The sequence below is a fragment of the Acomys russatus genome, chromosome 3 (genome assembly GCF_903995435.1).
Source record: "Acomys russatus chromosome 3, mAcoRus1.1, whole genome shotgun sequence".
In the NCBI taxonomy this organism is placed as follows: Eukaryota; Metazoa; Chordata; class Mammalia; order Rodentia; family Muridae; genus Acomys; species Acomys russatus.
In genome coordinates this window covers 33,794,930-33,816,986 of record NC_067139.1, presented here as the reverse complement: position 1 = coordinate 33,816,986, position 22,057 = coordinate 33,794,930, and the positions used below count along the sequence as shown (strand labels likewise).

The window sequence follows — 22,057 nt, the reverse complement described above, 5'->3', positions numbered from 1 at the left end:
ATGTCACAATAAAAAAAGAAGGAAACGTTGAATTAAGTTATCGCGCTCTCATTAAGTGTCTGAGAAATAAATAATTCAGTGGCCACCATCTTAACTTTTATCTACCTGGAAGGGCTTTGTGGGACAGCTTCCCATATAGAGCCTTATTTCTGCCCCAGTCTGTACTTTCAGATTCCAGATGGTTTTGCAGCCAAATCACCTCTGTCTTCAGGAATGGGGACATTCTATGGGGCAACTGGGCTGGGGCACAGAACTTGACAGCTCAGGCTATGTGATGGCCAATACCTTGGGGGTCCAGGGAACCAAGTAAAGCTCTAGAATTGTGAATACAGGATACAAGGTGTCGCCTGGGAACAGCAAGGACGAAGAGGAGGACAACCGTCTCTCAGAGCAGTGGTCCTAACAGGCCTTGTGGTCCATGTACGTTTCTCTGGGTGGGAAGAGATGGAGCTAATGGCACCTTTCCGGGCTGTGCCCCAGATGCACTTGACCTGACTCTCACACAGGGGAGGACATGTGTTCTCAAAAGGGCTCTTTTTGAAGTGTTAAGTAAAAAGAAATAGAAGAAAATAAATTGGCAAGGATACTAAAGGAAATAGCATCTATCTGGGAGCAAAGAGCTGAAGTCTGGGCATGCCAAACCAGGGCAACCAACGGAGGTAAGTGCAGCAGGATTTATTCTTTTGAAATAGAGCCTTCCCATTAAACATCTTTTTAGAGGTCATTGGCTGGGCAGACACCCTAAGCTGCAAGTCCATTCTGATTGGTTCATTAACTAGGCTACTCCCCACTGAGTGCTTGGTGTATGAGGTCTGGATTTGGCCTCTTATTTGAGTCACAGGAACTTCCTGCAGTGGTCTGAACTTCAGCAGAGGAATGTGACCTCTGGGCTCCACTTTAGACGGCCTTAGTTGCTGCGTTTTCTGTCCTGGTGGATTAAAGAACTGCATGTGTGATTAGGAACTATTTAGCATATCAAGGAGAGGCCTTTGTAACCAAATGGAAAGGGTAGGTTGGTCTTAGAGGGCACAGGAGAGGCCTTCAAGTGTGTGCCCAGAGATCCAGGAGAAGACGCCTGGCTGGACATTGAAGCCCTCTGATACCTCTGTAAGTACTGTTCTGACAAGTTATGGAGATGCCAGTCATCGCCAGCCTGTTTCTCCACCCTGCCCTGCCTCTGGGCAGTCAGATTCTAATAGACTATCCAGGTTAGCCCTTAGCAGACAGAGAAGCACTTCTGAAGAGGATTCCCATCAGGAGAGAACCTCGTGACCCTCTGAGGTTGCTCCTAAGCCTCAGAGCCATTGCCTTCATCTTTCCTAAGAGGCAGCCTGAGTCTTGGTGTGCTGAGACCAGATGCTGGCATCTGCAAAGCTGTGATATCCCTGCCTGTGTGGTTTCAGCAGATTTATATCTAAGGGACCCAGGAGATACCAGCATATGGTCAAGGCAGCCAAGAAGACAAGTTCTCCCCAAGAATTTATATATTAGACCTTACAATTTCATAACTCATACACCTGAATGCTCATATTGGCATGGGCTCCTGTTTTTCCCAGTGTCTCCATTTTATATTTGCCTGTCTTCCGGTGCCTCTGTCTGTGGGTAGGAGCAGGCAGAGAGAGTCTGGTAGTGGTGGTGGTGAGGTGTGCTGACGTCTCTGCCTCTGCCCTTTCAGACACAGAGTCTGGGTCAAAAGCTAAAATATCACCCTTGGATTTCACAGCCTCCGAGTAAAATGCTGTCCAGCATCCTGGGGAAGAGCAACCTCCAGTTCGCAGGGATGAGCATCTCCCTGACCATCTCCACCGCCAGTCTGAATCTGCGCACTCCTGACTCCAAACAGGTGTGTGGGCACCCAGGCTCTGTGGCACATCCCAGTGGCTTCTGGCTCAGAGCTTACAGAGCCCATGTAGAACTTGCTTGGCCAAGCCTTGAACTTTGGCCACTTTGATACTCCACCCACAGATGGCCGAGTGGAATTCTGCTGTAAACAATTTCTGTTTTGTTGGTGTGCTTGGTGGGATCTGTGCAAATGTCTTGCCTTCTTCCCTTGTTTTATAGGCATGCTTTATTGGTTTTATGGGTCACATTTTAATCTTATCCTGCTTGAGGTGGATAGTGTCCTGTGGTTTAGTAGGCTGGAGTTTTCTTTTGACATCTTATGTTGGAGCCTCTTATAGTCCCTCCTGTCTTGCTCAGGGTCGATGAGCTGTGCCATCCCTGCAGTGTAGACAGGATGGAGACCTAGAAACACAACCACACTTATAAAGGCCAATGCCAGTTAGGATGGCTGCGTTTTTGTGTGATGACTATGTTTTAGGCAGGTCTGTCTGTCTGTCTATCATGTATCTATCTATCTATCTATCTATCTATCTATCTATCTATCTATGTATCTATCTATCTATCTATCTATCTATCTATCTATCTATCTATCCATCTACCCATCTATCTACCATCTATCTCCAAGATGTAGAGACAAATTAAGTCTAGAAGTGAGAATGAAGTCAGGGCTTTTTTGAGACATTACTGACCACAACGTCTCATCCTATCTTTTTGTCTTCGGGGACCCACTGGTCACTGTTTCCTAAGGGTTGGACTAGCCAGCCCTTGAGGCTGAGGATCCAGAATGTCTAGTCAGCCTATCCCTGCCAGGCTGTCTTTAGCTGAGCCCCAGCTGCTCCTGGAGGCTGGTCCACTCACTAGGCTCTAGATAGCCATGCAAACTTGGAGCCTGGCCTCGGTGGCACAAGGACCATCCATTTCCGGGGGCCCTTAGGCTGTAATGTTCTACCCTCCTTGCTCAGTCCTTTCTCTACCTCCCTAGTGCTTGGATTATAGGCTCCAGTCCCAGCTTCTCAAGTGTTCTGGGGGATTAAATTCAGGTCCTCATCAATGTGTGGCAAGCAACTTATCAACTGAGCCATCTCCTCAGCCCTTAGAGATGGTTTATGAGAAAAGTGAAATAAACAAAAAGTTATTAAACACACAAAAATTAATTATGCAGCATCAGAGACTTGGGATGGGCATATCAGGGCACATTTGTAATCCAAGTAGTAAGAAGTAAAAGTTGGGAGGACCACAAGTTCAAGGCCATCCTCAGCAGCATGAATTCTAGATCAGCCTGGGCTACACAAAGCCTTGTCTCAATCTCCATTCCCAAGGGGGAAGGGCAAACACCAAAGTTCTAGTTTACTGTTGGGGATTCTGTTGCCATATCATCCATTCAGGATCTGTTTGCCCATAGGTAGCAGGATTCTAGGACAACTATTATTAGTTTGGTTGCCTGGGGCTTGGGCACAGGCCACCCAACAGTCTCACTATTTTGTGTTCTCTTAAACCCTCAGGTTTTTCTATATTGAAGCTTTGCAAATGTCAACAAGCAAAGTCAGCATTTAAAAATAGTTTAAATTTGATCTTATAGTGATATTTTATTTCAAGTCTTACAGGAGCATGTACTCTATCTGATGCTTTGTGAACCGCTGTCTGCTGGGAACAAGGATGGAGGACACTGTTCAGAAATAAACCTGGCTGTGTTGGGATGGAGCTGGGAGCTCTTTTCCACACAGGAACTTCTCTTCAATGTCGTTATATTGTCTTTAAAAAGATAAAAATAGCACGGAGGACTTACGTAGCTTTTAGAATTTAGGACAGCTTCTAATTCACTCTGTGTCTACTGAATTCCACAGACGCCACAGCTTATAAACCTGGTGGAAAATTTCCATATTTCCATTTTAAGACAAATGTGGAAGAGCCCCTTAAGCCAGTGAGTTATTAGATGACTTTAATTCTTGGATGCTGGTCTTCTGCTGTATTCACATGTGATATGAATAGGATGGAGTGAAACAGATCACACTTTCCCATCCTGGCACTCTCTCTCTCTCTCTCTGCACATATGTGCAGTATGTGTTTGTGTGGAGGACATGAACATATGTGTATGGGTGTATATACACATATGTGTACATACATGTGGAGGCCACACATCAACTTCTGCTGTCCCTCACCGGGCAGTGCCTGCCGGTTGACTCAGGGTTTCTCTCAGGAGCTGAAACCTGCTGAGTCAGCCGGGGTGCCTGTGCAGCTAGCCCCTGGGATCTACCTACCTTTTTGTCTCCAGTATTGTGATTGAAGCCATTACATTCAATTATTTTTCACGTGGGTTTGGGGAATTGAACTCAGGTTCCTCTGCTTGTAAGGCAGGCACTTCACCAACTGGGCCCTCTTCTCAGACTCATTTTTTTCTTCTTGGAGAAGTCCAGTTGTTGAGACCCTGGCCTGAGACTGGAGCAGATCTGGAATTCCTACACTCCTTACTTTGAACAAGCCACATGGCCCCTCTGGCCTCATGCTCTGTACCTGTAAAATGGGCTTCCCATAGCTCTCACTCCTCAGCTGCTAGGAGGCTTAGCAGGGCCTTCTGGTCAACCAGTGAGACGGCAGGCAGCCATCATCAGGCTGTGCACTGCGAGGGCAGCGGAGCCTCTGTCTCAGTGTTTTACAGTTGTCATTTTCCCTGGGAGAAGTTTTCAGGAAATCCTGTCATCTGTGCTGCCTGCCAACACAGCAGGCTCTGCGGGAGGTGGGCAGGCACTAACATCTCATCTCCTTTCTTGTCTCCACCCTGGCAGATCATAGCAAACCATCATATGCAGTCCATCTCCTTTGCCTCAGGGGGAGACCCGGTGAGTGACCTTGGCCTGTTTCTCTTGTGCTTGCTGGGGATTTCTGAGGGGAAAAAAAACCCCTGCTTCAAAGACGCCCCCCTTGAAGACATTGTATGCTGATTTTAATGAAACCCCAGTTTACTGTTCTAATAACAGCCCAGCTGTTTTAGCATCAGTAAAATTTCAGTCTGGGTAGAATTCCATTCTGATAAAGTGCCCATGCTTGGAAACAACTGTAGTGTCCCGGGGCGGGGGGGGGGGGGGATGTTTTTTACCCAATGGGGGAGAATTCTTTGAAGTAAATGGTGTTTTGTAAGACAAAATATTCATCAATAAAAATTTGCAAGTAAAGTAGTCATAACCCCTGAAGCTATGATCCCAGCTGTTTGTCCCTCTTGGTGTGAGAAGCTCTTCCTCCCTCCCTCCTCCATCTCTCTGCTCCTCCCTCTCTTCTTCCCTTTTCCTTTTGTTTTTCCTTATTAAAGACAGAGCTGAGGGCCTTGCCAGTGCTAAGCAACTGCTTTATCACTAAGCTATTGCTTGACTATTATTTTAGTTGTTGTTTGGTGTATGGGGGGGGGGGGTCAGTAACCGTGACCAAGCTCTACCATTACTTTTCAGCCAGCAGGTGCCAGGAGATCTGGAAGCATGGCTTCCTTGAGAGGTAGCAAGAGCTTCTGTGTGTCTGGCTCATCTTGCCATGCTTGGTTGTTTCCTTGCTGCATTTCCAAGACAGGCAGAAAAGACCAAAGGGAGCAAGAAACTGAGGTGGAGGGGAAGGGAATGGGCCTGTCTCTTTTCAGCAGTAGCAAGGAGAAAGGCTCATATTAATTTTCGCTGTTCTGGGTAAAGTTTTCAGCAGAACAAAACAATTAAAAACCCTTTCTATTCACACCCTGTCTAGGTCCCAAACCTGGGAATGGCATTACCAAAGAAATGCTGTTTGCATACTTTGGAAGTCAAAGTGAAATTGCTGGCTCCACCTAGGCCAATTAGTAATCAAGACAGCCCCCCACCGCCACCTCCAAACATTCCCATAGGCCAGCCTGCTCTAAATGGCTTCTCAGTTGAGACTGTGGACTGAGGTGCTTCCCAGGTTATGTCAAGTTTGACAGTTAAAATTACCCAGCACACCATCAATTCACCTGGGAGTCAACCCATGGTTTAGGTCAGAGTCCTCAAGATCCAACCACCTGACAGTGATGGGGTCCACCAGCTGGGACCACACCTTCCTCACAGGAGCAGTTTAGAGGGACAGTTTAGACCCCAGCAATGCCCTTGTGTGCACCAGCATCCCCACATCTCCAGCTTAGAGTAGTTTTCAATAATGACTGGTAGCAGTACAAAAGTGCAATTTCAGTGTCTTAAGTGTTGATGGCCACCCAGTTCTCATTTGCATGAGCAGCTCCCCTTTCTAGAAAGTCTCTGAAATTGTGGCTTCATGGTGGTCTGAGCAGAGGTGCACACAGTGAGATCTTGGGAAGCTAAATACATTGTCTTTTGTTTTAAAAATGCTTAATTTCTCCAGGATATGCTCAAGACTATAAACCCTTTCAAAGTTTTTCATTATTTTTTTTCCTCAAAAACAAAAGAAGAAGAATAAATGACTAGCTGGGCATGGTGATGCATTCCTTTAATCTCAGCATTCAGGAGGCAGAGAATCTCTGTGAGGTTCAGGCCTGCAGCTAGCCTGGCCTACATACACATAGTATATAGTGAGACCTGAGTTTAAAGAAAAGAGGATTGACAACATTTGGTGACATTTGAAATGATCTACAATATCTTATATTTTCTAAGATTGTTTTTTCTCATCCAAAAGCTGTCATGATTCAGGTATAATGAGACACGAGTAATGCCAGCATGCAGGAGTCGGGGCAGGAATATTGTGAGTTTCAGGCTAGCCTGGGCTATAAAATGAGACTCTGTCTCAACAGACAAAGCAAAAACAATTCTGGGCTTCTTGTTGTCTTGCTAAGTGTACATTTTTGCTTTGTGTCCACTCAGTAGGAAACATAAAAATGGCAAGTGAGAAACAAGTGAGACTTGAAAATACTGTTAATCCTTCTTTCCTCAAAAAGGAGCATGTAGTGATGATAACAAATCTGGTTCCTAGTGTTGAGAGATCACCAAGAGGGCTTGAGGAAACAGCTCAGTGAAATTATTCCCACACAAGCATGAGGACTTGAGTTCAGTTTCTGGAACCCATGGGAAAAGATGTATGCTTGTAATCCAGCACCCGGGGAGACAGAGACAGTGGGGGGGGGGGCGGGGAGACTGCCTTTATTAGTGAGCTCCAGGTTTCAGCAAGAGACAGACCCTGTCTCAAAATAAAGGCCTGAAGAATGACACTGAAGTTGACCACTCACCACCTCCCTGCATGCATACACAAAATCTCCAAGAGGATGCCCCAACAATGGCATGCTTCAGAGGGTCTTGGGAATGGGAAGAGGGAACGGAATAACTACGGGATAAGATCCCCCACAGCCTCTTCTCTGGGACTGAGTGTGCCTGCTGTAGAGCTGGGCAGTGCCAAGAACACTGCTCTGAATCCCGATACACTAGGAAACAATGCCAGATGAACCTCAAGATTGGCAGCAGAATGGCTAATGTCCTCACAGGGCCATGGGCCATCTGTGAGAAGGATGTCATATCTTCCTTGGCCTTCCTTCCCTGGTCATAGTGTAGTTTCTTAGACTAGAGAAAGAACCACTACCTCCCTTTAAAAAAAAAAAAAAAAAAAGACTTCCTTGTATGTAGGACCCATTAGAGCTGACTGGAATTAATTTTGTTCTCTGGCTATGTAAAAAAAAAAAAAAAAAAAAAAATCAAGCAATAGACTCCTCGTGTTTGTATCTTTTTCCTCAACCCTAAACCCCCATCGGATTTGGAAATTACAAATGAAGACTGTAAAGTGAGTCACATGCAGTTACCTTTATGTACCACAAAGACAGTCTGTTGAGACTAAACGTGCCCCCTCCTGCCTGCCAGGGCGGCAAGCTTTTCTTTTTGGGACAGTTGCTCTGCTACCATGGTACCCAGGTGATTCAATTCTTCTGCTAATTTCTTCTATTCAAACACGACCTTCAATGTGCATCCTTAGGCACAAAAGTGACAGCAATTTGGGTCAATTAGGGCAAAGGCATCAACTCTGCTTCTTGGGAAAAAAAAAAAAAAAAAAAAAAAAAAGAAACCCAGCTCCTACAGTGTGAGAAAGCTGGCTGCGAGTCTTCATCTCTACCCTGTAAGTACATCCAGAACTAACTCAAGGCCAAGGCAGCTGTATAGATGAGCTAGGGTTTTCAGCTAGTTTTAAAAGACTGTGGAAAGCTAAGCGCAGTGCTGGAGAGCGGGCCCCAGGGCCCCAGGGCTCTGGTCTGCTGGCTAAGATGTTCCTAAGACTCCTTAAGGACAGTTGCAGGTCTCACATCACACGAATCTAGGAGGAAATGCAGAACTGTAAGCTACAATCCATATTTGTGCTAACAGCTTTAAATCCTCTGAGGAGGCCCCTCCACAGACGTGAACGGAGGCCATTTTACAATCTTCCTGCCCTTTCTCTAGTCAGTCTGTGAAATATTACAGATACCAGTAAATGGACTTTGTTCAGATGAGCCTTAGAGACGAAGGCTCTTTTGTCTCCACCACTGGAAGAGTCCTCCTGCCTCTGTTCTCCTGCAGCCTTGGAGAGTACCGAGGCCACCCATCCCTCCCTACACCCACACTCCTCACCTTCACGATCCTGGCAGTATTTTCTGATCTGTGTTATGAGGGGCGAGGACAGTCTCATGTACAGGTCAGCACAAACCACTGCAAGTCTGACATAAGGAGCAGCAGAGGAGCTCAAAGCCGGTTGGAGTATACGATTTGGAAAATAACTACAAAAATAGGCTGCCCATTCAAGCTGCCCTATGCGGGGTGGTATGTGTGCATGGTTTTGGTTTAGCCATCGTCTCATTGCCATCACTTGGGAAGATTGGCTTATGGGGTTGGAAGAGCCAGTCCCTTGTGGGTGGCAGCAGTCCTTAGGCAGGGTTCCTGAATAGTATGAATGAGGAAGGAAGGAAGCAAGGATGCACGTATTGATTCTCTCTCTGCTGTTGTCTACCAGTGTGAAGCCCTTAAGGCCCTGCCTTGGCGTTCCCCACAGTAATGAACCGTATCCTGCAAGTGTCAGCCATATAAACCCTTTTTTCCCTAAGTTGTTTTTAAGTCGGGGTGTTTGTCACATCAATAGAAGTAGAACTAGAATGCAGTAGTCATTTGTTGTTCAGTTGATAGAAGGAGGAATTGGGGATTGAGCCCAGAGCTTTGTGCTTGGTTGTAAACTCTCTATGACGGAGCAGTACCCCCAGCCTTAATCTCTCTTGAGAACAAGCTACCCCAGGAGCCCTAAGGCCTTTTGGGCTGTTGTTCTGAATGTTTAAAATATCAATGTTGTAGAAAAGTCTCTCTGGCTTTAAGAATTAAGGGAATGGGACTCAAGAGATGGCTCGGTGGCTAAGAGCACTTTCCGCTCTTCCATAGGACCCAAGTTTGGTTCCTAGCACTCACATAGGGTGGCTCACAACAGCTGGCTACTCCACTTCCAGGGACCTGGCACCTCTGGCCTCCACAGGCACCTGCACAGTCCCCTCCTGCCCTGCCTAACACACACACATAATCAAAACACTAAAATAGATAATGCCTTTAAAGGGATTGAGAAAATGGCCAGGTCCCTGGGTGCTTGTTGGGAAGTGAAGGAATGTGGGCTGCCTCTGCTGACCACCAGGGCCTCAGAAGGCTGACTACAAAACTCACTTCACATCAAGGACTGAGATTTCTAAATAAAGCCTGTGGGTTTTTTTTTTTTGTCTTGCACTGTTGTTTAACATCATGGGGTTTATTGTGGACAGTTCCAGGTATGTATGTGACATACTTTGATCATAGTCTCCCCTTTTCCTCTCCTCCCAGCACTCCCTTTCCTAGTAGCCCTTGTCTACTTTCATGTCTTTTTTTCATCTTTCAGTGTTGACAAATGAGCCTTTCTGACTCCTACCTCACTTAGTAGAATGACTTCCAATTCCTGGAAATGAGACCATTTCATTTGTTGTAGCTGCATAAAACTCCACTGTGTAATAACCCAGGCTCTCTCTGTCCCCTCATCTGTTGAAGGGCAACTAGACTATTTCTGTATCTTGCCTATTGTGAGTATCCTACCCCACCTCCCACCCCTAACATTAGTTCTCAGAGTATAGTCTCCAAGCCCCCAGTAGCTAGAACTTGTCAGCAACTCAGTATGGGGTCCAGATAGAAAACTAAGGGTACAGCTCAACTACCTGTCTTCAGCCTTTAGGGAATTCTCACAGGAACTCAAATTTGAGGATGGCTCACATCCACATTACTGCCAGCCATGCTTGTTGATTTTGGTTCACACTGAGCGTTAAAAAGGTCCTCATGACCAGGTCTTAAATTCAAACAGCTAAGTCAGATGAAGCAATGGTACTCAAGCACCAGTTTTGAAAAATTTCCCGGAGAGCCAGTATGGGCAAGGCAGGTGCCTGTCACCCTGGCTACTCTGAGTGTGGTCACAGACTGGTGGCATGCACACCCGGGAAGCCGGGTAGTGCTATCTACATGAACTGGTCACGACTCCTCCTCGGGCTCTGGACAGGCTGCACTCAGATCTCTGGAGATTTCTAGCCACATCCAAGTTCGAGGATGTGTCTCAAACAATGTCCATTTTGGACAATTTTGTATGCAGTGTTTGCTGCCGCCCCCTTCCACCTCCCTTTCTTCCTCTCTCCTTCCCTTCTTTCTTTTCCCAGTACTGAGGAGGCTCAGGGCCCTCCCACAGTAGGGAAGTGTTGGTCCATGATCTTTCCTCCCATCTCTGCTTCTGGGCCATGTGGTGGATGGGTGGATGCTCGCCATCCTGGCTTCTGTATCCCTCTGGCCTTACCACTTGCTGTGCTGTGTGATACAAATGGCTCCTTTTCCTTCCACAGGACACCACAGACTATGTCGCCTATGTTGCTAAAGACCCTGTCAATCGCAGAGGTAAGCAATACTTGACCCATTTAATCACTCGCTTGTGTGAAGCCAGGCGCAATGCTGCGAGCCAGATGTTTCTCATTATCTCAGTGCCTTTAGCAAATCACGTGACATGATTGAGGACAATTAAGGCCTGCAAAGGTAGCTTGTCACCTGGCTGAGAGAGAACCTACTGGATGCTGAGAGCCAGGCTCACACCTGGGGCAGGATGGGCGCGGTGTTGGGATACCTGACTCACACATCACCTTTCTCATCTTGTGTTCTGATAGCAGCCTCAGTTATGCCTGGGAAACGCTTACAGCTGCCCATCCTCCTGACTGCCTTCACCCAGTGTGTGCATACTGCCCTGTAGCCTGTTCTGGGGCCCAGCACCCAAACTTGGGGTGTGTTGTCTCCTTAACCCTCCCCCCCTTTAAGTTTCTGGTACCTCAGACACAGGCTGGAGGCAGGGATGCCATTTACAAAACTAGAGTGGATACTTAATACTCTTGGGGAGGTGGCCTCAGAGTGACTACACGAAGCAATTCCTTATAGCTCATAACACAGCTATGAGTAAAAACTCACTGATGAAAAATCAGTGGAATCTGTCACCACGCGTAGTGGCACTTCTCTACACTGCAGACTGGTCACTTTCTGACCCTTGACCTTTGTCCTACATGCCAGCAGCTGATTTTTTTTTTTTTGCTTGCATATTCATGGACAGACCTATTTTCTCCCTCTTGTCAACCAACAAACTCAATACACATGATATCTAACAGTCTGTTCCGCCACCCTCCTCCCAAACCTGTATCTTGGATATATGTTCAAGACCATCCACAAGGGCGGATTGATTTACGATGGGGAACACTCCCTTAGCTGCGGGGGCTTCTGCAAACCCTTATTCACTGCTGTCTTTCTTGAGCAGACACCATGTGCGATGGTTAATACTGTCAACTTGGTAATACCTAGGCTTCCCCTAGTAGACGAACCTCTGCACTGTCTGAGGGAGAGAGCCTAGGTTGGATTAGTTGAGGTGGGAGGACGCATCCTAATGGGCTGGAGTCCTGAAGTAAATAAAAAGGAGAGCCGAGCACCAGCGCTCCTCTCTCTCTGCTTCCTGACTGTCTATGTAGTGTGACCAGCTGCCTCGGGCTCCTGCCACCATGGCTTCCTTGCCGTGATGGACTGTACCCTTAACCAGGGAGCCAAAATAAGTCCTTCTTCCTTTAAGTTGCTTTTGCCAGGTATTTTATCACAGCAATGTGACAGTGACTGTGTGATGTGTGACTAGAGGTGACAGGTCATATGTCGAGTGTCCTTGAAAACTGCTTCCAACTTGGCTGCCAACATTCCCATTGCCATGGACCCCTGGCCAGCTCTGGGTGCAGGAGCCCAGAACTGACATCCTATCAGTGATGTCTTGAAGCTGGAGAGACAAGAGAACGCAAAGAGCAGAGTCTGGCTTGTTCTTCCTGTTCTTCTCCATGCAGATGGAAGCTTCGTTGCAGCCTTCATTTAGGGTTGTGGGGGAGAGAGAGGGTTCCTGGAGATAACACAGCATAGGTTCCTAGTCTAGAACCTTCATCTGGCCTTCCTGAAACAGAACTGAGACAATCAGACAGTTGTGTAATTGTTTGTGTGTGTGTGTGTGTGTGTGTGTGTGTGTGTGTGTGTGTGTGTCCAGGCATACATGTGTGAGTGTGCATGTGGGGATCAGAGGACCACATTGGGTAACCCTTCTTAGGCTCTTTCCACCCTATTTTTGAAGCAGTCTTCCTAGCCTGGGGTTCTCCAAGTAGGTGAGTCTAACTGGCCAATGAATCCCAGGGTCACCATGGGTCAGCCTCTCTTGGCCTTCCCAGACTAAGATACAAGGTTGTCCTGTGATGCTGGGTCTTTTCTTTAAAGAATTGGACAGGACTGAGGAGAGAAGGGAAGGAGCGGAGAGGGCTCCGAGCATCAATCCTAGCCTGTCTTCTCCAGTGACTATACATAGGCAGCGTTGGTCCCAGGTGAGCAGGGTTATACTGTAACAGTCAGGACTACTGCCTGGGCCACTTGAGCCAAAGTTCTTGCTGCAGGCTTAGAAGCTGCAGGTTAGTGTCTACAGTAGCAAACACAGGATCCATGCCAGGAGGGAGGTGTATAGCTTTTTCCCCCTGCACTCCAGATGATGGTCTTTGTCCAGAAAGCCCTGGCACTGTCTCTAATGAACCCGTGTCTCTTTCTCTCCAAGCGTGCCACATTCTGGAGTGCTGTGACGGGCTAGCCCAAGATGTCATCGGCTCCATCGGACAAGCCTTTGAACTTCGGTTCAAGCAGTATTTGCAGTGTCCTTCCAAGATTCCTGCTCTCCAGGACCGGTGAGTAACTGTGCCTGCTTCCCAGCAGCTTATATGGGGTCTGCAAACTTTCCTTTAAAACCAGCTCCCAGCACTGCACTCCCAGCAGAGCCATGAGACCCAGATCATCACAGCATTTCTGGGATCCACAGACACCTGGCTGATGCTCGGCGGAGGCACAGAAAGCTGACAGATGTAAGCTCGCATATGGCCCTGAATGGGCAGGAAATGTTTTTCTTGAAGCTATAGTGACAGTAGACAAGGTTACCAAAAACTTCTTCGTAACTTATTTTTTGCCACTGTATGTCTTCTCCGGCACTTTGATTCTTCCATAGGTTCCCTGCCCTTCTGGATCTGTGTCCACTCAAGGTTTGTGCCTCATCTTTTTGTTGTCACAGTTAGCCACACGAGGTCCCACCTGCTGCCAGCACTGTTTTGCTTTATTGGCCTCCATGGCTTTGGGGATGGCCACCTGACATATGTCTCTGGGCAAGAGTCTTAAATTGTCCAAGTCACCATGGCTTCATATGGAAAACAGGGATAAGAATTGTTTGATAGTTGTTTTACTATTAAATGAAATAGCAATTGTCAACACCAAATGTGGGCTCCTTAGAAAGTAGCTTATATATATATATATATACACATTACACACACGTATGTATGTATGTATGTATGTATGTATGTATGTATGTATGTATATATTCTGCTATTGGGTTTCCTTGGGATTTAAGAACATTCCATGCTATGGAAAGTTGAGAAGTACTATGGGGCGTATGGGACATTCAGTGGTCTCCAGTCCTTGAATGTGAGCACCTTTTGCCCTTGATGAATTTGCATAATGAAAAGCTGTTATAGGCTGGGAGATGGTTCAGCCAGTAAAGTACTTGTGTTGTGGGCATAGGACCTGAGTTTTAGCTCCAGAACCTATGTAAACAAGACAAAAGCAAACAAACAAAAACCCAGGGACAGTGGTGTGTACTTGTAATCCCAGCACTGGTGGAAACAGGCGGATCGCCGAGGTTCTCTGGTTTTCCAGCCTAGTCTTCTTTGTGCGTTCCAGGCCGGTGAGAGACCCTTTCTCAAAAATAAAAATGTAAGTAGCCCTTGATGTTAACCACTGATTTGCACATAAACAGATGTACGTATACCTAAGTACATGCACCCACATATACATGTGCACACACACATAGGAAAATCTTTCTAATAGTGTGTTCCCTGCAAACAAGCATCGTTTCCTTTAGGCTTACTTCTTATGCTCATTAAACTCACAAAGCCAGCTTCTGCGGCATGGTCATGGAGTGATGTCTGCTCCGCTCTCTCATTAGGAAGATGTGGTTCAGCTCCATTGTCTTCTTTGCCTTTCTGGAAAGACCCTTAGTCCTGTGTCTTCATCCCTTGGTGAAATCCCTTAAGGCATCCATTGTCAGCATGCCTATAAGGACCCACTTTGCCCAAGCTGATGAATTTGGCAGGATGGGGCTGGAGGAGAAACAGACCTTATATAATGAATGAACAAATGTTTCTGCCCATATTCCTGTACTGTTGAACTTTCCGTTTTTCTCTTTTTTCTTTTCTTTTCTTTTTTTCTCTTTCTTTTTTCCTTTCTTTTTTTTTTCTCTTTGTTTTTTTTTTCTTAAAGCATGTTGCTCATGGAAAACTTATTACAGGTTCATTTTCTTATTTGTTCTCTCAACCTCTGTCTTTTAAGAGTCACATTTAATATATTTATGTTTAATGCAATTGCTGATAAGTTAGCTCTTCCTCCTGGTGTTGAGCTATTTTTTTCTTGATGCCATTTCATTTACTTCTACACCCATTACTAGCTCCTTTGTGTTAAGTAAACATTTCCCAAGTGTACAACTTGACTTCTTTCACTACTTTTAAAGCAGTGATCAGGGGCTTACAGTTAGTTTGTTAATTTATAAGAATATATTCAGATTAAACCATTTTAATTTTAATAATAGACAGAAGATTGGCTTCTGTGCATCTCTAGTCTTCCACACTCCATTATGCTATTAAAAAAATAACTTTACCTGGTTTTAATTACATGTGTGTATTCATGTATTCATGTGTGCACGTGCCTGTGTGCCCTCACGTGTGCAAGTGAGTGCAGAGTGGAAGGCAGAAGAGGGTGTCAGATCCTCTGCAGCTGGAGTCACAGGCAGCTGTGAGCCACTCTGTGGGCTGGGAGCTGGATGTGGGTCCTCTGCAGGGGCAGTGCGTTCTCCTGACCACTGTGCTTTGGCTCTCAACCTCCAGCTCCTCCACTGCGCTGTTATTGTCATGCAAACTCCATCTTTATTCACCGTGTGTTCATCAACACAGTCATACTGCTTTATGTGTTTTCAAATTAGCAGGGAAGATTAGAAGGGTTTTATGCAAAACTAAACGAATATTGTCTTTTTTGTTACTCTTGTCATTCTTTTCTGCTTCTTCCTGCAGATGTAAATTGCTACTGATTATTCACTTATTTCAGTTTAACATAGTTTTAAATCCTATTTCCCATAGTATTTCCTAAAGACAAGATTTTCAATAGTGGATTCTCTCTGTTTTTATTTGCTTGGAATATACTTTCTGCCTCATTTTGGCAGAATAGCTTTGTTGGATACAGAGTTCATGACAGGAAACCTTCCTGCCACTGTCTCTGGCCTCCTGTGTTTCTGCTCAGAAATCAGCTGCTACTGTCAAGCCGACCCTTGTTCTCTGTGAGCAGCCCGCTCTGCTGCCTTGGAGATGCCCTCTTTCTCTTTAAGTTGTTAGTTAGGATGCATAAGTCTTTTTGAGCTCATCTTTTTAAAAAATATTTATTTTATTAATTTATTCAGATTACATCTCAATTGTTATCCTCTCACTTTTATTTTCCTGTTCCTCCCTCCCTCCCTCTTTCACTCTTTTCCCCTCCCCTAGGTCTGTGACAGAAGGGAACCTTTTTCCCCACCATAAGGTCACAGCCTATCAAGTCTCATCCTGGTAGCCTGCTTATCCTTTTTCTGAGTGCCATCATGCCTCCCCACCAAGGGGAAGTGGTCAAATATGGGGCATCAGAGTTCATGTCAGAGTCAGTCCATGCTCTCCCACAAGTGTGGAGAAGGTCCTGCCCATTGGCTAGATCTGAATAGGGCTTCAATGTTTACTGCATGTATTGTCCTTGGTTGGTGCAGTAGGTTGAGCAGACACCCCTGGGTTCAGATCTGCCCGTCATGATATTTTTCTTGTGGGTTTCTAGGACCCTCTGGATCCTTCTATTTCCCCATTCTCCCATATTTCACTCACCTAGAGTCCCAATAGGAAGTCCTCGCATCTATCCTGATCTCATATCCAAAATATATAAAGAGCTCAAGAAATTAAACACCACCAAACCAAATAACTCAATTAAGAAATGGGGCTCAGAATTAAACAGAGAATTCTCCACAGAAGAATATCGAATGGCTGAGAAACACTTAAAGAAATGCTCAACGTCCTTCGTCATCAGAGAAATGCAAATCAAAATGACTCTGAGATTCCATCTTACACCTATCTGAACGGCGAAGATCAAAAACTCAAGTGACACCACATGCTGGCGAGGACATAGAGAAAGGGGAACACTCCTTCATTGCTGGTGGGAGTGCAAACTTGTACAACCACTTTGAAAATCAATCTGGCACTTTCTTAGAAAACTGGGAATAGGGCTACCTCAAGACCCAGCTATTCCATTCCTTGGAATATACCCAGAAGATGCTCCAACTCACAACAAGGTCATATGCTCAACCATGTTCATAGCAGCCTTATTCGTAATAGCCAGAACCTGGAAACAACCTAATGTCCCTTAGTCGAAGAATAGATAAAGAACTGTGGTACATTTACCTATGGAATACTACTCAGCTATTAAAAACAAGGAAATCCTGAAATTTATGGGCAAATGTATGGAACTAGAAATGATCATCCTGAGTAAGTTAACCCAGACCCAGAAAGACTCACATGGTATATACTCACTTATAATTGAACACTAGCCCAAAAGGGATGTCCAAGGAAAGTCTTCACTGACCAGGAGATCAGGATAGATTTGAGCTCATCTTAAGCTGAGCTTTTCAGCTTTTTGGTTGTGTGGAGCAACATCTTCTTTTAGCCAATTTGGGAAGGTTTGGGCCCTAATGGCTCAGTATTGTCCTCGCTGTCCTGTCTCTGCTCTCCTTTGGGGACTCCACCATGTACATGTTGGCTGTCTTGGTGGCATTCGACAGGGCTCCCAGGCTCCATTCACTTTTATTAACTAGTTTTCTTTTCTGTTCCTCAAACTGGTTTGTCTGAATTGAACCATTTTAAAATTTTGTTCTTCTTCTACCTCCCAAACCTATTTGCTTAAATGAATTGTCAGAATTTTCTTTTCATGTTTGCAGTGGTGGTAGAATTTTCAATTCTAGAATTTTTAAAAATTTCTTTATGCATGCTGGTAAGCCCCATTTTGTGAGACATAATTTTCATATTTAGTGTTTTACATATCATTTATTTTAGTTGGCTGAACATATTTAGAGGCTTTGTTTATTTATCCTTAAGCCTGAGTTTTCTTTGTGAACATTTCCATTGACTTTTTTTTTCCCTGTATATGAGCTAGCCTTTCTTATTTCCTTATGAGGATTATAAAGTTTTTGGTTGACACTAAAAGTGTAAATAATAGAAACTCATATTTCTTCTCTTTCCATGTTAGTGTTTGTGGTTGTTTTAGTGGTTTCATTGATGTAATTCTACACACTCTACAATCTACATATGGCATTGTGTCCACTGATGGCTCAGATTGGGTAGCTACATTCCTTCACCAATGATTGCAGAGGTTTCCTTAAGTGTTGACCAACTCAGCCTCACAGTCTTTACCGAAGGGCTCCATGTATTTATATGTATACACAAACATGTTTCTATGCATTATGTACATGTATATGTGTATATATGTTGTATTTGTGCATGTGCATTTGCGTGTGTTGTATGTATGCATTTGTATGTCAATGCATATATGTGTGTATATGTGTGCGTACATGTGTATACATGTGTGTATTGGTACACTCCTCTAACATAAGGAAAAGCAGTTGATTTTTTTTTTCAACATTCACTTTCTACTTGGGAGGAAGTGTTTAATGGTAGGCTAGAAGTGAGAATTTAGAGGCATGTTACTCACTGTGAGCATGAACACAGCCAAACCCTGCAAGTGTTTGTAGCCTTCTAGATGAACGTGTTGGAGTTTACCAACTTCTTGGCTCCATGTTTTAGGAGTTGTGATTGTCATTCATTGTGGTTATTTGTTTTAGTGGCTTTCCCCCTCAAATTCCATAAACTCTATATTCTTTGTCACTTTCTTCCACTAATAAAAATTGCTTGACCCAAATGTTATTTCCAGCCTCATGTGGGCCACATGATAAACATTTGCCTCTGAGTGTTTCTGACAGATGCCCCCAGGCAAGCTCTGCATCAGGTTAAATAAAGACAGCTTTGACAAACACAAACAGATGATAAGTGCTTAAGGAGATGGGAATGCTAATTACTCTAATTTGGTCACTGTGTGTTGTATAAATGTATCAAGTTAGCACACAGCACCCGTAATAAATGTGCAAAATGACTATGTGATAATTAAAAGTAAATTTTTAGAAAAGACAGCTTGGGGAATTGGGTCCTCAAAGGATCACTCAGACAGGGAAAATAATGATAAATTTTTGGGAACTGGCTTTTGAAAGAGGCTCAGAACTGCCCTGTCCCATCTGTGGCTACTTGTTGATAGTTGTCAACTGACGGATGCCTTTCAGCTTACAAGGCTACCACAGGCATGCCAACACGGCTACTTAAGATCCCGCAACAATACTGATCTTAACAGTTTATTTTATTGTTTTAAAATGTTTGTTTTTAAATTGTATGTGTCATATGTATGTGTGTGATATATGTAGGTATATTTCTTGGTTTCTTTTCTGTTGGTGTGATAAAATAGCCTAACAAAACCAACTTAAGGAAGAAAGGTTTATTCTGGTTTGCAGCTCAAGGTGCAGTTTACCAAAGCTTGGAAGTTGAGGCCGCAGGAGGCTGAAGCGGCGGGTCACAAACTTTTGCAATAATAGGTTCATGACTTGCTGAAATGCATACATATACATTGATGCTCTGGTGCTCTCTTAGGTATAAATTATTATTATTATTATTATTATTATTATTATTATTATTATTATTATTCAATTAAAAAGGGTTATTTCTAATATGACTGTCATATTCCAATGAGTAGATCTCTGAATAAGACAGATTTATTTATAAGATGAACCACTCACCTCATTTTCACACATGCCCAAGATATAGATGGCTGAGGGAACAGTGACTAATTTCTTTCTTAGTAATAGGTATAGAACTCATCTGTTTTTCAGTATTGTAGCAAGAACCTGGTGTGTGGTTCTGTTGGTAAAGTACTTGTGTAAGAGGCCCTGGTCTCCTCCACCCCCAGTACCATATAACTTAGGCATGGTTTCCTACACTTGTAATTAGGCACTTGAAGGTGGAAGAAAAAAGACCAGAAGTTCAAGGTCATCCTTGACTACATAGGAATCTCAGGAAAATCTTGGGGTACATGAAACTCTGTCTCAATATATAGATATGGATATAGATATATAGAAATAGATTGTATTTCTATATACTTGGGGCAGTCTGACTTTATGAAGAAAAGAGGGCAAATACATAGTTCTGGCATACACTCAGCTGTACTGAGTGCTTACTCTTGGATGCATTTCATGATGGTACAAGTGCAAAAAAGCAAAGGGAGGTTACCTCTTAAAGCAGGGGGCTGGAGAGACACCAGCTCCATGATGCTCTCTAAAAACATGCCCTCAACGGCTTATGGTTTTTTCATAAGGCTCCGCTTCTTTTTTATAACATGCTTTTAATATAATATTTTATTAATTTTTTTGAGAATTTCACATAATATATTTTGACTGTAGTCACTCCCCAGCCTCCTCCCAGATCCACTCCCCACCCCTCCCAACTCCCTGTTCTCTGCTTTATCTTTTAAAATAACCTGCTGATTCCAGTGTGTGCTGACCATGAGCTCATAGTTATGGGAGCATCCACCAGGACACAGGTCAACTATGAAGGCCCACACCCATAAAGAAAACTAACTGTTCCTCCCCAGAGGCCATCAGCTGTCTGTAGCTGCTCAGACACTCCACCCCCAACCAGTGCTAAAATGTTTACTGGTTTGACCTTGTGCAGGTAACCACAACTGGTGTGAGGTCATGAGCGCAGTGGCCCTGTCTTGTCCAGGAGGCATTTTGTTGCTCTGGACCTCCCCAGTCTTTGGGTCTTGTACTCTTTCTACCCTGCTCTTCTGTAAGGGTCCCCAAGCCTTGGGAGAATGGAAGAGTGGCTGATGGATTGAGGTAGATGTCTCTTTGTGACTGAGAGACTCCATTTCTTAAAAGTCCCACCACCTTTTATCACTACCACCTTGGGCACTAAACCTCCAGTGCATGAACCCATGTTTGCTGGAGGCCATACTTAAACCATATCCAGGGCTTTGTTTCTGTAGATGGCACTGATGCTAGGTTCATTGGATCTGCCTGAATGCTCAGTTTTGGGTGAAGGTCACTGAAAACCTTTTAACAGAATGCAGAGTCTGGATGAGCCGTGGGCAGAAGAGGAGGGAGACGGCCCAGATCATCCATACTACAACAGCGTTCCCAGCAAGATGCCTCCTCCAGGAGGGTTTCTTGATGCTCGACTGAAAGCCAGACATCATGCTCCTGATGCAGCCCAGGTAAGTGGAGGTGGACCCTCATTTGCATTTATCTCTTCTTTTTCGGTGTTATGTCTGGCTGATCTCTCCCTTAGCTTTTGACACAATCACTCACAGGCTCTCTTTCACCAATTTCACCAAGTATATGAAAAGGAGGGTGTTCAATTAGACGTCACAGTGCGCTGATCGGATGACTCAGGGTCACAGTGCTTTGTCTGAGACGTGTGAAAAACTCCTAAGTCTTAGCGCCAATCCTAACATGCTGCGGTCTTAATGAGGGGATGGCAGGATTTGAGGCTTTTGAAAGGTCCATGATACTGTGGGTCTACTGAAAAGAGTGGATCCATCCCCTGAAAGTATGAGAATTTTATGCGTTTTTTTTTAATTTTGTTTATCTACCCCCACTCTGTTCTAGTTTGATTTCCACTGCTGTGATAAAATACCATGACACTAACTAACTGAGGGGACAAAGTGCTTGAGTTAGCTTACGGTACAAGGCTACAATCCATCACTGTGGAGAAGTCATGGGGTAGGAGCCTGAAGCAACGAGTCACATCACAACCACAGTCAAAAGCAGAGACTTGTTTTTAATAGCCAAGTAGTATTCCATTGTTTTAATGTACCACAGCTTCTTTATTCATTTTTCAGTGAGGGACAGTTGAGGTTGTTTCCAGATTCTGACTATTACAGACAAAGCTGCTGTGAACGTAGTTGAGCAAAATTCCTTGTTGTATGGTGGAGCATCTTTCAGAAGTACAGACAAAGAAACTGTGGTGTATTTACACAATGGAATACTATTTAGCTATTGACAGCAAGAAAATCTTGACATTTTCAGGCAAATGGATGCAACTAAAAATGATCATCCTAAGTGAGATAACCCAGACCCAGAAAGACACACATGGTGTATACTCACTTATAAGTGGATATTAGCCCAACATAGATGTCCTCTGAGAGACTCCACCCAGTAGGAGATTGATTGGGTCATATACTGGGACTCAAAGCTGGACTCTGAGTGAAGCGCTGAGAGTTGTAGGGAAGAGTGGGTGGATGGAAGGTCTGGGAGGGAGTAGGATCTCCACAGGGAGACCATCAAGACCTGTGGATCTGGACACAGCAGGGCTCTGCACCAACTGGTGCACCAGCCAAGGACAATGCATACAGAGAACCAAGACCCCTGTTCAGATGTAACTGATGCAATGCCCATTCTCCACGTGGGTAGGGGGAACTGCTGCTGAACCTCTAGCATGCACTCTGATGCCCATGATTTGGTCACTGCTCCTTGGCAAGACGGCCTAGCAGGCACACAGAGGAAGGGG

General features: G+C 44.7%; 1 protein-coding gene across 1 annotated transcript in view; it reads left to right on the top strand.

The window, feature by feature from the left end:
• Shc3 (SHC adaptor protein 3) overlaps positions 1-22,057 on the top strand; it is a 123,432-nt gene that overhangs the window by 77,241 nt on the left and 24,134 nt on the right. The window contains exons 4-8 of the mRNA XM_051171204.1: positions 1,724-1,843; positions 4,626-4,679; positions 10,646-10,697; positions 12,907-13,033; positions 20,612-20,762. Of these exons, the coding sequence (XP_051027161.1) occupies positions 1,724-1,843; positions 4,626-4,679; positions 10,646-10,697; positions 12,907-13,033; positions 20,612-20,762 (504 nt within the window). The remainder of the gene's footprint in view (positions 1-1,723; positions 1,844-4,625; positions 4,680-10,645; positions 10,698-12,906; positions 13,034-20,611; positions 20,763-22,057) is intronic.